Genomic DNA, 19,551 nt, shown 5'->3' with positions numbered 1-19,551 from the left:
CGTATCCAGGACTAGGCGTAGAGAGGAAAAAAAAGTTCAGAAGTAATCAGCTCTGATTAGCAATGCTTAAAAACTCATCAAGGGCCTATGGGTACTTAAATGCCCATGGAAATTATGAAACTCGCAGAACTTTAGCGCCAAACTGCTGAAAGGTATTGCAATATTTCTTCTCGCTAGGTAAAGAAAAAAGACGGATCTACAGGGAGAATTTTCAAATAAATAAATAAATATTAGTTTGCTCTAGTTTGCTGTAAGATAATTCCCAAAAAGGTGTTCAATAGATCTCCCAATAGTAGACAAAATATAGTTTCATATAAAAGTGCAATGATTTTTTATTGTTTAGTAAAAAACGAAGCGTAATCTAGGGATTCGATGAGGAAGGAAATTGCATGCTCTGATGGATGGTGTGTGGGGGTTCGTTCGCATGAGGGTTGTGCGATCCGGTGCCAACTAGTCACCGGATTGGATGTATTTTGGGAGTACAATACCCATGTCTCTATTGGCGGAGTCCCTGGCGCTGGCTCTGGCTCTGTCCCTGGCTGGACTGCCTCCAGGCCTCATGGACGGCATGGTAGCCGCTCTGGGTCTGGGCGGGAGTGCTGCGGCCGAAGGGGCTCTTGGAGTTCACCTGGAGCATGTAGTCACCCTGGACATCGTAGTCGGTGGCGATGCCCATGTAGGCGCGCTTGCCATAGCCATTGTTCTGCTTGTACTCCTTGTAGGAGCTGGCGGCGACGGCGGGGAAGTTGCGCTCGTTGCCAGGGCGGACGGACTCGGCGAAGTAGCGGGTGGCGCGCATGGAGGCCTCCACGACGTTGTCGGCGCCGGGCACACCGGCCGATGGTCCGTTGGGGTAGAAGTCGACATTGGCCAGACGGGCGGGGGTGCCCATGCCGTGGGCGGAGGTGTGGATGGCATCGACAAAGTCGGCATCGCCACGGGCCAGGCCGGTGAGCTTCTCCTCGGGCTTGCCGTAGATCTTGGCGGGGTCCAGGCCGGTGATGCGGCGCAGCTTGTGTCCGGTCTGGCGGGTGAACTGGCGACCGGCGATGCCGGCAACATGGGCAGCGGGTCCCTGGCCAATCAGATGGATGATCTCCTGGGGCACATTGACGGCGTTGGTCAGCTCCACGAGGCGGTTGCCGATCAGCTGGCCGAGACGCTCCACATTGAGGGTGGCGAACTGCTCAAAGTCCTCGATGGCATCGCCCAGATTGATCACGATCAGGTCTCCGGTCTTGGTGTCGTCCTGCTCCTGGCCCTGCTTGCGGCCCTGCTGCTGCTCCTCCTCGCTGCTGGACTTCTGCTTCTCCTCGCTGCTCGACTGCTGGCCGGGATAGGGCTGGAGGTTGTACCGCTGCTGGTAGGCCCTCACCAGCTTGCTGGTGGCCTTGCGCACCTGCGACGAGCTCTGGGGCAGGCCCTGGATGAAAATGGTCACCTCATCGTCGCCAAAGTTGGGCTGGCGCTTCACAGTCTGGACGAGATTGTTCAGGTTGAACTCGACCTTCTGGCCGCGCTCGCCCACAATGAAGCCCTTGATCTGGCTGGGCTCCGGGGTGTAGTCGGGCTTGAACACGCTGTTGAACTGGGAAAGATGATCTACAGCAGGCAGGGGCGGGAAACGCAAGTAAGCAGGGGGATTGGGAACGGATACGTGGGGGATTGACTACTTACAGAGCTTGTCCAAGAGAGTGGCACCCTCCTCGAGGCTCATCTCCTGCAGCTTGCGAAGGTTCACCTGCTTCAGCGAGGGCAGCTCCTCGATCTCACGAGGACTCACCCAGTTGCTGGGCTCATCGATGTTGCTCAGCGAGTTGGAGCGGCGGCTGGAGGAGGAGCCCGTGTTCGAGTTGGCCATCGACGCTGCCACCAGGCAGGCCATCAGGCAGAGAGTGCGCAGAGGATTCATTGTGATCGGTAGAGACTCGGATGGGATGATGTACCAAGCTGTACTGCATAATTCTCCAGCGGCTCGTTTGGCTTTTATAGCCCATCAGAAAGGGGGAAGCGAAGCTCGTCATTCATGGATCACACGTGCCACGGCACCTAACGGAAGCAGCGATCGATCGATCGATTGAGCGGATCAGCAGAAATTCTAGAACCGATTTGTGCAATTTTCTTTTTTTTTGTTTTTCGAGTATTTTTCCACATATATATTTGTATATATTTTTATATATTTTCCGCTTTATCAGTCTGTGCGGCGTCAGCAGTCCGTCGGGCTTGATTCTTGATGATGATGCGGCTTGTGTCTCTCTCTCTGCCACTTTCTGCTCTACTCGAAAATTGGGCAACTTCATGGGAAACTTACGTAACAGTAGCCGCGATGCAGCGGTTGTCGATCGGGTTTCATATGGGGGGGGGGAAAGTGCATGAGATAATCTCATGATCGATCGGGTTGAACGACCCTCACAGATTGATAGAATGTTGCAGCCATGCTCTGAGCAACATATAACAGAAAGATTGTATATTTTCAGCACTTAGATTCATGAAACTAATGATGGACTTGCTGGTGCCCAAAAGATGTACCATGGGCGATCAAAAAAGAGATGCCAAGCCACATGCAGAGCATTCCCTCGGTTCTGCAACTCTCCCGAATTGGTTCCTTTAAGATAAAAGACCGAAACCCATTGGGAATGGCAGCTCTCCAAGCTCAATCCAAATGAAGTTCTGCCTCACATCAGCATCAAGGTAGATGCAATTCCCTTTCATATATTCCCTTCCGTATGCGCTTGAGGCAAAGACTTTAGTATCAAAGAGAATGCACGGATAGTTCATGAATGAATTCTTAGAGTTCTGAGTGGGAACAGCTTGCCCTCCCTTAACCTTGAGCAGCTCTGCCCCTGAAGTGCGATTTTTCTCTCTCATTGTAACCTTTGGAATGCCATCTATCTATTCTGCATCTAACTGCCATAGCCTCTTGTCCATTCTGCGCGATAAATCTGCATTTGATTTGTCCCCCAAAATATTCAATATTGACAATTCAAAGGCAAACCAGAGATGAGGGATAAATGAGGGAGATGCATGCACAGATCATACGCCCAAAAATGGACTTGGGAGTAGAATAAGTATATGGAATGCCCTTAGGATTCACAATCAGTTGGGGGCTACAATGTAATTACAAATTAAAATATATGATTAATTATGGCAACCGCCTGCACTATCATCGTCAGGTGCTAAGTCATCAGTAGCTATAGCCTATAGCCCTATAGCCCATATGCGTACATATATTCGTAGTCGTTTAATCATCAGTTTGTTCCCATGATTGACAATCCCTTACGCTGCAGAAACCCCAATCAGAGCGGAGCACTGCACTGCAGCGAAATGCAGCGAAATGCCTGACGCGGCAGAAAGGTGCAAAATTGGAAATGGAAATGGAAAATGCAATACGAAAATATGAATATATGTATTATCAATTCGATTGATAAGCAGAAACCGATGGCTATATAAACGGATGGCCGGGCAACGGTAGGACAGTTCCACTCATCGGCTTGCAGCTTAAGTGTTGAAGTCGTAGTCGAAGTCGAAAAGGCGCTCTATACCCGGACACCCAACACCCACACCCACAGCACTACCATGAATCCCATGAGAGTGCTCAGCATGCTGGCCCTCCTGGCCGTCGCCGTTATGGCCAAGCCGGGCAGCAGCCATATGGACAACTCTGTCAGCCAGGCCCTCAAGCCGTCGCAGTGGCTGTCCGCCTCCGCTCTGGAGGCCATTCCCGCTGCCGATGACCTGACCGTCGAGCAACTGGAGAACATGTCCCTGGAGAAGGGAGCCGAGCTCCTGCAGCAGATCTGTAAGTACATTAAGTTACCCTTATTTTTGATTTGGGAATTAAAATGAATTTTTTGTTTGCTGCTCGCAGACCATCTCTCGCAGATCAACCACAATGTGGAGCCCAACTTTGTGCCCAGCGCCAGCAACATTCAAGTTTATGTGCCCAAGCGCAACGGCGAGAAGATCGTGGCGCCCCTGAGCGAGATGATCCAGCGCCTGAAGCAGAAGCAGAACTTTGGCGACGACGAGGTGACCATCATCGTTACTGGCCTGCCCTCCACCACGGAGACGGTGAAGAAGGCCAACCGCAAGCTGGTCCAGGCCTACATGCAGCGCTACAACCTGCAGCAGCAGCGCCAGCACGGAAACGGACGCGACTACGACGACAGCAACGAGAAGAAGGGACAGCGCACATCCAGCGAGGAGAACTCCAGCGAGGAGTCCAAGAATGCCAAGACCCAAAGCGGTGACATCATTGTACGTTAGCCCCCCCCCCCCCATATCGCCAGTGCCCGTGCCCGTCCACTAATCATCATCCACTCTGTCATCGTTTTAGGTGATTGACTTGGGCGCAACTCTGACCAACTACAAGCGCTATGCCATGCTGGACATTGAGAAGACCGGCGCCAAGATTGGCAAGTGGATCGTCCAGCTGGTCAGCGAATGCGACATGCCCTTCGACACCATCCATCTGATCGGCCAGGGTGTGGGTGCCCATGTTGCTGGCGCCAGTGCCCAGGAATTCACCCGCCTCACCGGACACAAGCTGCGTCGCGTCACCGGTCTGGATCCCTCCAAGATTGTGGCCAAGACCCGTCACACCCTCACCGGCCTGGCCCGCGGCGACGCTGAGTTCGTCGATGCCATCCACACCTCCGTCTATGGCATGGGCACACGCGTGCGCAGCGCCGATGCCGACTTCTATCCCAATGGACCCGCCGCCGGAGTGCCCGGAGCCGAGAACGTGATCGAGGCCACCATGCGCGCCACCCGCTACTTCGCCGAGTCTGTCCGCCCGGGAAATGAGCGCAGCTTCCCCGCCGTGCCGGCCAACTCCCTGCAGCAGTACAAGCAGAACGATGGATTCGGCAAGCGCGCCTACATGGGCATCGATGCTGCCCACGACATCGAGGGTGACTACATCCTGCAGGTGAACGCCAAGAGCCCCTTCGGCCGCAACGCGCCCGCCCAGAAGCAGAGCAGCTACCATGGGGTGCACCAAGCGTGGAAGAACGACAACAAGGACTACGACTAAAGTGATACGCCCCCCCAATGGATGGACAAACGGATGGACTTCCTTTTTAGCATTCTCTAGACACTAAGCTAAAACCCATAATTGGCATTTTTCTCAACGCATTTAACGAGCCACTCGCAAACAAAATTCAAATCGCAAATAAACGCTAAAGACTCCTTTTGACAAGGAGCTTAAAACGTATCTGAACATCTATGCAATGTGCCTCAAGGGAATAGCTTTGAGCAGATCTCGAGTCGGGGATTGCACTCCAAAAGAAAGCGCCACGCTTGGGCCTTAGGCCTTTCCCACTTACAAAAAGAAAACACTAAGCAATGTTCCCCATGGATTGGTTTCTGTAAACTTAGATTTATTTCATTTGTTGTCTGTGTGTGGGGTGTCAGGTGTTGAGTGTAGGGTGTTGGGTGTCGTGGTGTCCAGGTGTCCAGGTGTCGGGGTGTCCGGGTGTTGTGCAGCTCCATCGATTGCATTGCCTTGGCTTACAAAAGAAGATCTCAGGCGTGGTTTAGGGATTAGGAATTAGGGGTTTTCTGTGGGCTAACAATATGCCATATGATGCTCAACCCTGAAGCAATAATAACAACTAGAAATACAGCCAAGAGTTAGGATCAGAGCGTAGCCATGAACTTATGCTATTTATTTTGCTTGAGTTTGGTTTTGTTTTAGTTTTAGCTTTAGTTTTAGCTTTAGTTTTAGTTAGTTCTTTTAGTTAAGTGCACATTCCGAATTGTTAGAAATATTATTTCTAATAGGTTTTCTTTTCTTATCTTTTTTTGTTGTAGTTTTATTTGTTTGGTAGCTCTAGCAGATCAATGCAAAACGAAAATACATACGAGTATGTTCGGGCCAAGGCAGCGGCGGCCCGCCTTCAAAAACATTTCGTAAAAGCGCAGGCCAAAGTGTCTTAAATGTTAGCTACAGTCTTTCTTAAGATTTAGCCCACCCCAAAAACCTCTATATACATGTACATGTTCCCCCATTATAAATATACATATGTGTATATATTTCGCTATATATGTATGGTATATTTTCATATCGGTATATACACTATTTAATCGCTTGTTTAACAATTCATTTTGATTTTATATGTATTTTAGAACAATTTCATTGTTTTTTTTCCTCTCCATTTCTGTGGTTAGAGTTTACTGTGTGTGTGGAAGCAGCTTTTCTTTTTTGGGTTTTTTTTTTGCCCCCTGGGAAACGAATATATTTAATTTAATTTAATTATTTTCCCAGCTACAATAGCATGTTTAATAATTCTATAGCTAGGTATGTATATATTGGGTTTAGTTTATTCATTGGATTTATCATAATATCTTTTATTCAATTGAATTACAGTAGCTTGTGAGGCCGAAAACTAAAGCACGTGGCATTTTGCCATTTATTTCAAAATGTTTATCAAACTTGTATGTATATCGAATATATCGACAATCGATAATTAGAATCGATTATCATTTGGTGCGCTCTACAGTGCAAAATATTTGCTCAATTATAAAATTGTTTCACAGTTTGTTGAATCATTCGAACAACAAAACAAAACAAATCAACGAAAAAACTAACAACGAAAAAAACTAACAACAACGAGTCAGAGTCGGAAAGCCTATATAGTCGAGTGGTACAGTCAAGTCTGGTTACGACTACGAGAGAACCGTTCTGCCATGCAATCGGGTTGGGAATCCGAGATCTGAGATCTCAGAATCGTGGAACCCAAGAACTGAGCAGAAACGGATCTCAGCCAAAGGAATAGTTAGGAGCTTAAAGCAAAACTTTGGTTGGCTTTTTTTTGTTTTTGTTTGTTCTCTATATAAATTGAAAAGATGGCTGTGATGGCATTTAACTAGGCAGAAATTGAAAACTGTTTTTTGTTTGTTGGTAGCTTCAGCAAATTCATGAATAATTATACGTTCGTTATTGGTAAATCCTTACAATTTCCGTTCAATTGAATTTGGTATCACAGCAATATACTTGTTTTCTTTAGTATAGTTTAGTTTAGTTTAGTTATAGTTATAGTTAAGTTAGTGTATATATTCTAGATATTTGTGGCGTGTTGTGGTGTGGTGTGGTGTGTGTCGTGTGTGGTGATTCGGAAAAGCAAACCAAATCAGATATTGGAAAGCGCTTAGCTCGTCTCTGAAGCACGGAGGAAACCGAAATGAAATCAAACTGTATGCACCCGTTAACTGTAACTAGTGTGGTAAGCTCTAATAACAATCCGAGATCAAACCGCAATGTGGCAACAACCTATGTGGTAAGTGTTTGTACTCTCAAATACGCTTGATGGTGGGACCTGTAAAAAATACCGAAACTTTGCGCTTAAATCTCTCCATTGTGGGCTCGTGATCCTCCTCATCGTCATCGTCATCATCATCAAAGACCACCATTGGTGGCGGCGGACGATGTTGCGGATGGCCAACGGGATGCAGGCGACTGGGTCGTGGCTTCTGGCCAAAGATAATGGTGCGTGTAAATCGCACTCGTGCCTCCTCCTCCGCTTCGGCAGCCGCTTCCGCTTCGGCATCGTTCTCATCGTTCCCACCAGCAGCACCGCCGCCATCCGATTCGCTGAAACCGGGATTAAGTATTATATTCGGTATAAGCTCAATGCTATCCCAACCATCTTGCAGTTCTTCCCAGTTCAAGCCACAACAGCAGAAGGGTTCAAGAAGAATCATGAAGAATATATATTTTTGTATATATCAATATATAGAGATAGACAGAGATATAGAAAGAGAAAGAGAGAGAGAGAGAGAGAGAACAAATACATTTATTAGACAAATTTATGATAATTGTTCTGTACTTTACCTCTGCTTTTTTTTATGCATATATTTTTTGTTTTTGTTTTTAAGGGGATTCTTTTTTTAAGGCAGTTTTGTTTTAGCGTGTAGTTATTTTGTTTTTGTGTGTGATTGTGGTTGTGGGTACGAGTATATATGTGTGTGTGTTGTGTGCAACAGTTAAACAAAAGTTAAAGCTCGAGGAATAAGCTTGAAGCTCTAGGTTACACCATGGGCATTCCCTCCTAACGTGGGAGAGCATTGAAGCACGAGAACAACGTACACCCATTGAGTGGAATGCCCATCGTGTGACAGCAGCTGTGACTTTTGACTATAGTATATTGTAGGTATATATTGTATATAGTATCTGTATAGTAGGGTATCCAGTGTCTATATTTGTGTGTGTGTTTGTGTGCAGTTTCTATGGCGTGTACTCTGTGTGTGTGTGTGTAACGAACATATATCATAAACACTCAACAAAACATTTATACATTCTTTTTGGTGGTTTTTTGTGTTTTTGTTTTTTTTCATTTTCCATTAAAACGCTTAATGTTCGTGCTTGGTTTTTAAATGCAAATAACATAATAATATATTCAGTAAATTACATAAACGGTTACAACATTGATAAAGCGGTTTTTGATTATATATTTCATATTTTTGTTTTTTTTCTAGGCATATTACAATATTAATTAAGCAATAGTTTACTAGTTTTCTTTTATTTAGCGAGTATATCTTTGGTTATCCCTTTCTAGCCGTTGTTTAAAACTTCAAAAGAGTGTTCAGAGTTGTTCGGTCTCTTTTTATTTGTTTGATCGATTGCTTGCTACAAGTGCGCTGGCTATCACAGTTAAAGTGCTTAAAGCTTTGATTTCTTTTGGTCTACGATTGCAATTCTTTTATTTATTTATTTTGTTTTTCTTTGTTTTTTGTTTTTATGATTTAAGGGTAAAATCGCACTTTTGTTGGCTTAAGGTTATACCAGGGTACGGAATATCTCAGTTTCATATATAAAGATTTGTTCAATGATATCATTTTGAATGAATCGGGATGAATTATTGAGCTAGTTTTATTTTTCTACTGTCTGGAATATTGATTCAGCTAACTACATATATGGTAGTATATGGGGAAAACTGCTTGAAAGATCAGTTTTTATTGGGGAATAAAAAACAACACCGACTGAGAGGTGCTGCCGCATTACGCGCAACACCGAAATGGGAGCATGGTGTTGCTGTAAAGGTAATCTACTATTAATATATCAGAGCTCTATTTTAAGTAAAACTATTTTCATACAATAGATGCATTTAGTGGTATAACAAAAAGAATAAATTTTAAGGAATTTCCACTAAGCGCAGAATCTACGTTGAGCAAAGTCCCTCAAAAGGGAAAAACATTCAAATTAGGAGTCTGAGTGAGGGATTCACAACACTCATTTGTTTACTCATTAATTTTTAACACTGGTTCGTTATTTTAGTGCACTTCATGGCAGACCTCTAAACTTAAAATGAATGGAATTTAACTGATGGAAAAATCTTTATATACGAACGAACGTATTGTATAGTATGTGGATAGCATACTACGGTATTTGGTATTTGTATTTACAGATTATATAGGGGGCGGGCATTGGTACTAAAGCTATATACATATCATGACTTATAGCTAATAAACAACAATCGACAATAAAGCAAACAATTGTTTCGGGGGCCGTTACCAGGCATACATACGAGTAAGTTTCGATTATTGTAGATAGACACTCATACAACACGCAAATGATAACTGAATGGAACATCGAACAACAATTGCAACAATTGCAACAATATCAACAATAACAATAGCAACAACAATAACAGCAAATAGCAATAGCAATAAATGTATGTAGCAATGGCCAAAGCAATGAGAACAACAATGCGTGAAAGTAAACAAAAGGGAGACACGTACATAACTGAACTCAAGAGCTAGCTAAGCAACCCAAACATTATAGAACACTTAGATGGCGCATCCATTCTCATCTGTGACACATCATCTATGTGGTTCTAGAATCTTTGCTAAAACTCAAGAAAAATTAAATAAAAAAAAAATGGTTCTAGTAGATTGCATTGCCCAACACTGGCAGACACAAAAGACAGGAACACAGGAACGGTAACAGGCATTCGCTGCACAGCACTGGCAAGCCACACACAAAACGTGAAATCTTTTTTGGATTTTGATTAATTTTGATTGTTTGTTTGGTTGGAGTTTTTTTTGGAGTTGTTATTTGATTTTTTTGGTTTTTTTTTGTGAGTTAATTCGACTTAGTCTGTACCCATTTGCGATGCTTGGTAGCACTCCTTGGAGAGCACAATGCAGAGTCCAATGGCTAATATCACAAGTGTTCCGAGCACTATACTGACGGCCACTATCCAAATGCGTGGATCAAAATTGTCTAGGTCGGGTTTAATAAGGCGTATGAGATCTGAACGCGCAGCAAGAGAGATATATATAGAGAGAAAGAGAGATATATAGAGAGAGAGAGACACACACACACACATCGAGCACTCCCGAAAGGGAGACAGAGTGAGAGAGTGAGAGTGGGGGGGAGAGAGAGAAAAAAAAGATACATTGATGGACAACAAAAATAATTACAAAATATACATATACTAAAACAATGATCTATACGATAACGATTACGTTTACGTTTACGATTACAATTTAAGGTTAAGTCAATCGATAATACACGATAACACTAGAGTTGCGGGGCGATGGCAACCAGGGCTGCAACTAGTGGCTGCTGGTGGCAACTCTGGCCGCATCCAAATACCGACAACAACAACAGAACAAAAAAATCCAAGTACAGTTTACACATTGAAAAAAGTTAGTAGTAGAGTAGATATGGATTATGGAAAGATTATCCAACAGAAAAAACAAAACAAAAAGAAAGGTACAATCAGACCCTAGAACCTATGATAGATAGCCTATCCTATGATGGATAATGCCTATCCTAAGATACAGATCGCCTAACTATCGTTTGAGAGTTGTTTGTGAGTTGGATGTATGTGGACCTCCACTGAGAGTACTCACCCTCTTCCTTGGTCTCTGGCAGGGTGGTGACATTGGTGGTTACCACCACGCCGCTGCCCAGCTCATTGTTGGCCCATATCCGGAACTCATAGGTGGTGTTTGGCGCCAAACGATACACCTCCATTTGACGCTGAATCAATGGAATTTTTACTTTGGTATTTGTTGTGATTAAATGATGGGCACCACACAAAATACTGACCACATTGAATGCTATATTGATGGGATCCATGCGGATCCAGGCGTGCTCGAAGCTGGCATTTGCCGGCGGCTGGCTGTACGAGACATTGCGGTATTCGGCCGTGAAGCTGCGCACGGGATAGCCGCCCGACTGCGTTTTGTTGAAGCGCCAGATGAGAAAGCCCAGTATGGTGGATGCCTTGAAGTACAGCTGCGTCACGGGGCCGGGCACAGTGCGTACCGTGAGCTTTGTGCGCTGGTATGCCTGATACTTCAGCTCCTCCTCCACCTCCTCCTGCTGCTGCTCTTTGGGTTGTGTTGTGGTTGCGGCTGCGGCTGCGGTTTCCTCCTCTGGCAGCTGCTGCTGCTCCTCCTCCTCATTCTCCAGTCGCGGTGAGGTAGTTGTCGCTGGGCTTGTGGCTGTTGCTCTTGTCGTTGTGGTTGTGGCAAAGCACACATAAATGCCAGCATCCGATGTGCTCACATTTCGCAGCACCAAGAGGCGACCCGTCTGAGGAAAAAAAAGGAGTACATTCTGCAAGTGGATTCTGCATTTGTTGGGAGGGGTGTTACCTGGACTATTGTGCTGTTGCTGCCATGTTCTTTCACCCACATGATGTTGCCCTGGGCGATGCAGGGTATGCTGACATTGCCGCCCTTGTCCGTTGCGTATTCGTTGTATTTAATCGTGGAGCTGAGCACCGTGAGCACTGCAAAACAAACGAGAAAAACAGGGAACAGCATAGAGGACAATCGGAGGTGAAGTGAACTCGGTTCAAGCGCTCGCCCACCCATATCTAAGATAGATCTTAGATCTGCCCGCCCGCCACTTGGATTAATTGCCTTTGATAGACACGAGAGACGAAGCCACGCTTCAGGGAACTCACTGCAGTGCCCGTTGCGATGTCCGCCGACTGGCTAGAGCGCTGTCTGGGCGGATACTTTCAGCTGCTTGGCCTGCGATGCAGCTACTCCAGTCGTCGTGTGGGTCGCCTGCTGAGCAGCCTCTACCTGGTGCTGGTGATCGTTGATCTGCTGGTACAGATGAGGAACTATGGCAATGGCGAGGAGCCAATGGTCGATCGAGCGCTCTTCTTTCCCAAGGCCATTCAGGCGGTGAATATGTTCTACAAGCTGGTCCATGCACTGATCGCCCTCTTTGCGCTGCTCGGATGCCAGCGGGAGCGTCGCCTCTTGCAAAAGCTGCCACCAACGCATGCCACCGCGGCCATCTATCGACTGGTGGCCCTCGAACTGCTGATGGTTGTGTACGCCCTGACGATTTGCTTCAGCGATGCCTTGAGCAGCGGACAGATTCTTGAGAACCTGCGCTATGTCTTCAGCTCCCAGGGGGTGCGCGCCCGCTATTTGCAGATGTTCCTGCTGGTCGGCCGCCTCCAGGCCCAGCTGGAGCAACTGCAGCGCCAGCTGATCGCTTGCTCTCCGGACGACTACCAGCAGCTGCGCTCCTCGTATGCCCACCTGGCGCAGTTGTGCCGATCTCTGTCGCAGCTCTATGGCCCGTCGCTGCTGCTGCTGAATGTGCTCGTTCTGGGCGACTTCCTCATCGGCTGCAATGTTTACTTCATGGTGGAGCATATGGAGGCGGCGCCTGCCACATGGATGGTCTTCTGGCAGGCCGTCTACATTGTGGTGCCCACTCTCGTAAAAATCTGGACAGTGTGCGCCGCCTGTGATCGCTTTGTGGCCGGGGTAAGTGTCCTCCGATCGATCTCCAACGGAATACAGATAGAGGATTCTTCGTTACAGTCGAAAATACTGCGACAGCAGCTGAGCGAAAGGCGCGGCAGTACGTCCCAGGAGCGCTGCCAAATCGAGGAGTTCGCCTTGCAAATCATGCAGGATGCCCTGCAGTTCAATGTCTGTGGCATCTACCATCTGAATCTGCAAACTCTGGCGGCGGTAGGACACGCAACGGGCACAAATAAAAGGCACTCAAATGAACTCCTCTCCTCTCTCTCTCGTGTCTCGTCTCGTCTCTCGTTGCAGATGTTCTTCTTTATATTGGAGGTACTGGTCATATTTCTGCAATTTGTGTCCCTCATTCATTGAGTGAATAAATCATGAAGCGAACAAGGAAAATGGGGCAAAAGGAAAACAACTCGAACATGATTTTCTTTGGTGGTGGGGTGGGTGTCACAGAGGGAACTCTTCAATTTCTGGTTGTTGCAGAAAATGTTGCCACGACATGCGATGCGCGAAGGTCAGAAGGCGGCATACAAAAAGCACGCATACAACACAGCACGAAGCGACGAAGCCCGTCCACTTGCCATGCCCCCCTCCCCATCACCCTACATATCCTTGCAGGAGAGTGCTTTACTTTGCATCAAAAGCAGCAACTGTTTTCCATAGGCTTTCCCAAGGTTTTATTTAAGCGATGATTTCTTTGGCAGCTAAATGATTCCTTTTTACTTTCCTTTACTTTTTTTTATCATTCCGATTACGATGTTCATGCTGTGACTGCAGCAAGTATCGTATCGATCCCTCCCAATCGATAATTATCGATTAATTCTCAAATTTGTGCATCTTTCGATATCGATTTTGAATCTATCATATTACATTCCAATATCGAATATATCCTTTCTTGCTTTTCATTTGGCGTCTACTTTATGGCAAAATCAATGCCTAAACCGAAACTAATATGGCCAAAAATGCGTCACCGCAGACAATGGAGGAGCTAATTGATGGACAGCCAGCCAGCCAGCCACTGAATGAGCCCAGTGACTGAACGAGTGAGTGATTGAACAAGCCAGTGATTGAATGAGTGAGTGGGTAACTCACTGAACGGACGAATGTCGGACACATCCTGCCTCAGACTTCATTCGATTGGGTGGGGGTGGGGCCGGAGGGTATTCCGTGTTTCAAATCAATTAACTGACGTCAGCACATGGATATGGATGGACGAACGGATGGGGATAAACAGAGGCAGAGACAGCCTTACATCATTCTCATCCTGCCCCCCTTGAAGTGGTGGGCTCTGGGCCCCCACTTCCGGGCCGAAAAGCGCAAACTTTTGGCCAATCGCTTATCAAAATTATGGATGAATGCAAGAACAGAAGCAACTGGCACGAGCACTGAAGGTTACACACATATTTTCATTGCAAAATTACTAAAAATAAGTATGATTTTAATATGAGTTCTCACTGTTTTATTTTTGATTTGTACGTGAAAGTGCAGAGTGCCGAAAACACTTCAGGGAAAACAGACTGCCATTTAATTCGTATGCCCCAAATGAAAGCCATAGTCCAGCTCCCTCTCTATCCATTCCATTTGCTTTAGGGGATGCTGCCTTTCTTTTCAGCTCTTGAATAATTAAGGTGCTGCAAGCCTGCCAGCCGCCAGAGGAGCTTAGGGAGCAACATTTGCTGGTGGACATATCCACCTTTCGGGACAACAAGCATTAAGGCATCCCTGAAATAGGACCCTGCTGGGAGATCGAATCCAATAGGTCTTCAAGGCAAAAACTTTGCCAGCTGCTGCGAAAACTTTTCAAGTGCTTACACGCATAGTTTTTCCGGCATAGTGGCCCCCATGTGAGTAGCCCTCTCGAAAATTATACAACTTTAGAGTGGGGAACTTTGACTGTTGCTTGCAGCACACACACGAATCAAGAGCACTTCAAACGCAATTCAATTCGAGCTTTAATCAATTTTTTGGGCCTTAATCAATGTTTTCGGAATATTTTCCCATCCAAAATCAAATCATAGCATCAATTTACCCTTCGATTCATGGGTAGAACTCTTACTGCAAGTACTCATGTACCCAGAGTGCTACCCTGTGGCATGGTTTTGTCAATTTTGAGTTGAAATTGTTTGCAATATTTATGAGTCCCCCTAGAACGCCCCACGTTGATTCGTTGTCGCATTTGTCGTGTGTCAGCCACAAGCGACCCAAAAACCCCACCAGCAAGCGTCTACACATTTGCGGATATATGGTAGGGGCATGTAGGGGAGGAGTGCGACTCTATGTAAAAAATATAATATAAACAGAGAGAGGGCCCTGACATTTTTATGGCGTTTAATAATGCATTTGTCTTAGAACCATTTGCTGGACTCGTCGTCCACCGATGCATCGATGGGTTTGGGTTTGGGTTTAGGTGGGGGCGAATGTGGAACAACAAATGGCATTTGGGAAATGCAATTTTCATCCAGAGAGAACATTCAATTCCAATTCCAAAGACCATGAAAAACACACTCAAACAAATGCACGAAAAGAGGGGAAGATGTGCAATGCAAATTGAAATACCAATGAAAATAAATGTACAATAAATCCAGCATCCAATATTACCCTTTGGATGAACAACAGAGAGCCTTAGCCTCTAAATATTTCTTCAATCAAACATTTACCATTGAAATTCTTGGGTTGAAGGAAACATTCCGTCGAGGAAACGTTCGTGCCATGCCCCACAGAAGACCACTCGAGTGGAAGGAAGCGAAACTCAAGCGACAACAAAAAGAGTCACTCAATGTTAATACTTTTCCTCTCTCTTTTTATTTTATTTTATTTTATTTTTATTTTTGTTCGTGTCCAGTGAAAAAAGTGGCTTCAATGTCAAAAGTTTCACAGGCAACAAAATAGAAAAGCCGTCCAAAGAATTTTCCTGTGCAATTCCCCAGAACTCACTTTATTATTATTGCCCCAACGGGCTGGGCTCTTGGGGCTTGGGGCAACAAAATAAAATGCCAGAATTAATTAAAATTCATAATTAGTTGCATTTTTGCCCCACGACTCGACTGCGGTGCAGAGCTCACGACAAGAGCTAATCCTCACAGCCCCTGGGCTGTGGACCATGGAGCCCGCACAGTGGGAACAAAAGCGTCAGCAACAGCGTATCCTTTCGCTTATGGGACATTTGTACAGCAACAGCAAACGTCACTCTGTGGAAAAGTATCCCATTTCCATTCCAGATTAAAGGAACTTTAAGGCTTTAAGCCATTTCTGCATTCGGTGTAATTGCTTCCATTCCATTTGCCACTCTCTCCCCATATCCACTGTGCCTTGTTTCACGTCAATTCTCATTTCGCAGTTTATTTGTTTTGCAAAAACTTGCGTCCTGGGCTGGGTCCTGGTGGCAAGGATTAAGCCTGCGAGTACTATAATGAGTTGGCTCCATCGTGTCGGCATTCAACCGCAGCTGTTTCTCTCCCCCCCTCCTCATGCGGGCACACACTTGTTGAACTTTCTGCTGTTTGTGTTCAGAGGATGAGGCGGGAATAATTGAAAATACATTTTCCGTGGCAGAGCCACACTCGATCCGCATCCTTATCCCCAGTATCCAAGTGGAAAATCAATGCAAAAATCACATGATGCATGGACACGTGGGCGCTCCTCGGTTGGGTGGTGTGGGTTGGGTTGCGGCTTGGCGGTTTTGGGGTGCTGGGGTGTGGAATGACACTTAACCTTTTCTCTTTTTGGCATTGACATTGAGAGTTTCCGTAGCCGTCGCCGTCGCCGATGCCGACGCCTTCTCTTTGTCAACAGTGCCCCACACCTGCCCCAAGCAGGCCGCACCCGCACTTGCTGCACCATTCGATGTGTAGCCAGCCCCAAAAGGGGAACACAAACCCCTCTTTTTACAGTCTGAAGATCTTTCCAGATCGTATATCCACATTCACGTGCGACTGGCACGGAATCGCCTTAAAAATTTCCCATAAGCGATAGGATACATTCGGCCTCAACTCTTTTGATTCGTGCATCTATGGACAAGTGTATTCCATGACTCGACCTTGCCCTTGCCCTTTTCTGGCCTTCTGCCACACACACACACACACACACTTCTGTTGGTGCCACGCTGCCACACTCTGGTCCTCTGAGGTGTGTCTGTGTGTGGCAGAGTGACTAAAAATAGTTGCATTTGTTATCCTTTGTTTGGGGACTTGGGCTCTCAGCGCCCAGAGGGCAGAGTGTCGAAACCGCAGAATGGTTCAACAAAAAGGTGCAACGAAATTTGATTAGTCCCTGCAGCCTTTGTTTCCTTGGGTTATCCTCCAATTAAAAAGTCCCACGCTTTAAGCCACTAATTGTTGATTCCAGCCCAGTCTTGGCCATAAAAAATCAATTTCCCCTAAACAAAATAAGAAAAATTCCGAATTTCGCGCTTTCTTTTGCTTTAATTAAAAGCAAACATTTTGTCGCAAGAGAGAGGGAGAGAGAGAGCGCGCCATAAGATAATGAAAGTTTGGCCAAGTTAACTAACCAAGAAGCCATCTCTTCTACGTCCACCCTCCAATTCCCCACTCCGTGTCCGCAGCCCTTGCAACAATACCAAGAAATGGTGGAACGTGGCTTCAACGATTCAAGGATTTATACGCAATTTGCATGCAAATCAGGTTGGTTACGGCCCCAAAGTGGGAGGCCAGGATTAAGGCACTTTGACTGAGATTTATTGTCCAGCAAGAACGGCGGCAGTGGACATGGCTACACACACGATGGACTGGGAGGCTCCACTTGTAGTTGGACTCTTGGCAAATCCACGGCAAATTAAATGGCAAATTCCGAAGCCTTAATCGAATTGGAAACACCCTAAAATGGCAATCAAAAAGCCTATAGGGGTCCTTTGGCAGGCATAATAATAATAATCTGCAAATGGAACTCCAATAAAAATTGGCTCTATTTGCGAATAATAAGTGCTAACATTTATGGAAGTTTTTATTTTTAGAATCATTAATAAATGTTTTGATGATACATATATGTTATCTGTGATATATAGGATATCATTAAAGATCTTCCTCAGCTTTCGGTGGAATATACAGCAACAGCGATTACTTTATTTCCACAATTTTAATAACATTTTTCCTTAGTCTCTGGCAAAGTTCTTCCTCATTAATACCCAAAATCTTCATCAATTTATTATCATTCCCCGGGAAAGTACGAATACCCCAGGCACACAGGCCCCCACGTCTGAAGGATGGAAGCGAAAGGCGATTAAAGCCGAAACCCAGAACCAGATATGGGGGCCACATGGACATTAATTATGAGCAAGGAAATGAAAAGATAAATGAATGACCGAGCCCCAAGAGCACAATCTCCCTTGGTCCACCGCTTCGCTCCGCTAGCCATGGTACATGGGTCCTGCCGGGGGGTTACATAAAAATATATTGTATGTCCTTACCTTGGGTGAAAAATAATAGATTGAACGATGACAACGTTAGCACGGAGCTGGACGTGGACGACATGCTTCCATATTACGCTTTACATAAGCGTTGGTGTTCCCGTTACCGTGCCGTTCCCGTTTCCGCTGTGTTACGTTTGTCCGCCCGTCGTTTGCCTTTACTTTATCGTTGCACGCACCAGTCTGCCGTCTGCTGCCGCCGCTCCTCCGCTCTGCAGGACTCGGCGCTCTCTCCACTCCTCCGCTCTCAGACAAAGCCGGCTTACCAACAACAACAACAACAAAAAACAACAAAAAAAATGGAAAATAACAGAGCACAAAAAAAAGCAAGAGAACGTAACGGAAATGAAACAACAACAGAAAAGTAACGGCGACGCCGCCGCCAAAGGCAGTTTGTGCTCTCCTCTCCTTCACCACCTTCCTCGCCTCTTAGTCTGGTTCTTTCACAGTTTCTGGTCTTGGGTGCCCAGGCGGTCGGTTTGTTGTTGCCGCTGTGACTCCTTTTGACGTAACTCCTCCGCAATGCCGCTCCGCCTCACTCTTTTGTTCTGGCACACTTTTAGATGATTTCTGCACTAAAACTATTGTTCTTCGTTTCTATTTTTATGGCAAAAAAAAAAGCACGCACACGTTAGATTACTCTGCTTAACTACATTTAATTTGTTGCAAATCGAAGTGCGAGTGCGGGGAGTCACACTCTGGTGCGCGACGGTCGTTCTCTTTGTTACAGTTAAAGGTCACAATACAGGGACAACAAAATAATAAACTTAGCCTCAGATACGAAAATACAGCAACTGTTTCTGTCTGTTGGTTAATAAATACGTTAATACGCTAGAACACGACCGTCAGCGCCGAACTTTGTTTGGATTTTGATTGAAATATTGAAGGAATGACTGCTTGACTGCTCACAACTGCTGCGCGAAACTGAGCATCGTGCTCGCGTTTGCTTTGCCCAGAGGATGAAACTTTCTCTTTCCTCCCGCTGCTCCATGCCTGGCTTTCGGCTTCCTTCCTTGTTTTTTTTTTTTTTCGGCGAACTGAACACGCTTGCTTCGGCAATCGCCAATGCCAATGTGTGCGAGTGGGTGGGTGGGAGGTAGAGCATATAGCCTGCTGGTACCACCTCCCCTTATGCCGCACTCCGATGCGAATGCTTTTGGTTGTGCAACTCTGGGGCCGCCTGGAACTGTGTTCAACTGTAATTTTACCTTGGCAGGCGTACGAGAGAAGATGAACTCCACTCCCCCCCAATCCCACGCACACACACACCTATTGAACAGCTGTCTGTCGCATCTCACGGGCGCGGAACAGAGAGGACAGACGCCAGAAAACGACAAGTTCGCTGAACCCGCGGCAAATAACGGGGATTCTGTGGCCAGTGT

General features: G+C 46.0%; 4 protein-coding genes across 7 annotated transcripts; 2 read left to right on the top strand and 2 right to left on the bottom strand.

Moving 5' to 3' along the window:
• Window positions 1-314: 314 nt before the first annotated feature.
• Window positions 315-1,975, bottom strand: LOC111065031 (vitellogenin-2). The gene is made up of 2 exons (XM_022352980.2): window positions 1,678-1,975; window positions 315-1,602 (listed from the first exon to the last, which is right to left on the bottom strand). Exons 1-2 carry the CDS (start codon window positions 1,910-1,912, stop codon window positions 497-499), a joined length of 1,341 nt encoding a protein of 446 aa, XP_022208672.2. The 5' UTR covers window positions 1,913-1,975; the 3' UTR covers window positions 315-496.
• Window positions 1,976-3,467: 1,492 nt separating this feature from the next.
• LOC111065033 (vitellogenin-1) lies at window positions 3,468-5,215 on the top strand. The gene is made up of 3 exons (XM_022352984.2): window positions 3,468-3,799; window positions 3,869-4,257; window positions 4,337-5,215. Exons 1-3 carry the CDS (start codon window positions 3,577-3,579, stop codon window positions 5,033-5,035), a joined length of 1,311 nt encoding a protein of 436 aa, XP_022208676.1. The 5' UTR covers window positions 3,468-3,576; the 3' UTR covers window positions 5,036-5,215.
• A 242-nt stretch (window positions 5,216-5,457) lies between these two features.
• Window positions 5,458-19,401, bottom strand: LOC111065032. 4 transcript variants are annotated; one of them, XM_041595612.1, is made up of 7 exons: window positions 18,965-19,401; window positions 18,170-18,766; window positions 11,611-11,747; window positions 11,060-11,548; window positions 10,861-10,990; window positions 10,106-10,255; window positions 5,458-7,658 (listed from the first exon to the last, which is right to left on the bottom strand). In XM_041595612.1, exons 2-7 carry the CDS (start codon window positions 18,231-18,233, stop codon window positions 7,297-7,299), a joined length of 1,332 nt encoding a protein of 443 aa, XP_041451546.1. In that variant the 5' UTR covers window positions 18,234-18,766; window positions 18,965-19,401; the 3' UTR covers window positions 5,458-7,296. The 4 variants fall into 4 exon arrangements, with proteins under 4 accessions (XP_041451546.1, XP_022208673.2, XP_022208674.2 ...); XM_022352981.2 differs by having other exon boundaries at window positions 18,170-19,401; XM_022352982.2 differs by lacking the exon at window positions 10,106-10,255 and having other exon boundaries at window positions 18,170-19,400.
• LOC111065202 (putative gustatory receptor 9a) lies at window positions 11,841-13,110 on the top strand. Its single transcript, XM_041595644.1, has 2 exons — window positions 11,841-12,750; window positions 12,808-13,110. Exons 1-2 carry the CDS (start codon window positions 11,941-11,943, stop codon window positions 13,108-13,110), a joined length of 1,113 nt encoding a protein of 370 aa, XP_041451578.1. The 5' UTR covers window positions 11,841-11,940.
• Window positions 19,402-19,551: the final 150 nt, after the last annotated feature.

The sequence above is a fragment of the Drosophila obscura genome, unplaced genomic scaffold, assembly GCF_018151105.1.
Source record: "Drosophila obscura isolate BZ-5 IFL unplaced genomic scaffold, ASM1815110v1 contig_73, whole genome shotgun sequence".
Classification (NCBI taxonomy): domain Eukaryota; kingdom Metazoa; phylum Arthropoda; class Insecta; order Diptera; family Drosophilidae; genus Drosophila; species Drosophila obscura.
This window is presented reverse-complemented; position numbering and strand designations above follow the sequence as displayed.

Excerpts from the sequence above, each read along its gene's own strand:
- LOC111065202 (XM_041595644.1), top strand. The coding sequence starts at position 11,941 with ATGTCCGCCGACTGGCTAGAGCGCTGTCTGGGCGGATACTTTCAGCTG. Across the intron at positions 12,751-12,807 it reads GTGATCGCTTTGTGGCCGGG|TCGAAAATACTGCGACAGCA; the intron begins GTAAGTGTCCTC and ends TCTTCGTTACAG.
- LOC111065033 (XM_022352984.2), top strand. The coding sequence starts at position 3,577 with ATGAATCCCATGAGAGTGCTCAGCATGCTGGCCCTCCTGGCCGTCGCC. Across the intron at positions 3,800-3,868 it reads CGAGCTCCTGCAGCAGATCT|ACCATCTCTCGCAGATCAAC; the intron begins GTAAGTACATTA and ends TGCTGCTCGCAG. Across the intron at positions 4,258-4,336 it reads CCCAAAGCGGTGACATCATT|GTGATTGACTTGGGCGCAAC; the intron begins GTACGTTAGCCC and ends TCATCGTTTTAG.
- LOC111065031 (XM_022352980.2), bottom strand. The coding sequence starts at position 1,912 with ATGAATCCTCTGCGCACTCTCTGCCTGATGGCCTGCCTGGTGGCAGCG. Across the intron at positions 1,603-1,677 it reads CACTCTCTTGGACAAGCTCT|ATCATCTTTCCCAGTTCAAC; the intron begins GTAAGTAGTCAA and ends TGCCTGCTGTAG.
- LOC111065032 (XM_022352981.2), bottom strand. The coding sequence starts at position 18,233 with ATGTCGTCCACGTCCAGCTCCGTGCTAACGTTGTCATCGTTCAATCTA. Across the intron at positions 10,991-11,059 it reads TCAATATAGCATTCAATGTG|CGTCAAATGGAGGTGTATCG; the intron begins GTCAGTATTTTG and ends CCATTGATTCAG. Across the intron at positions 10,256-10,860 it reads GCCAGAGACCAAGGAAGAGG|ATCTCATACGCCTTATTAAA; the intron begins GTGAGTACTCTC and ends CTGCGCGTTCAG.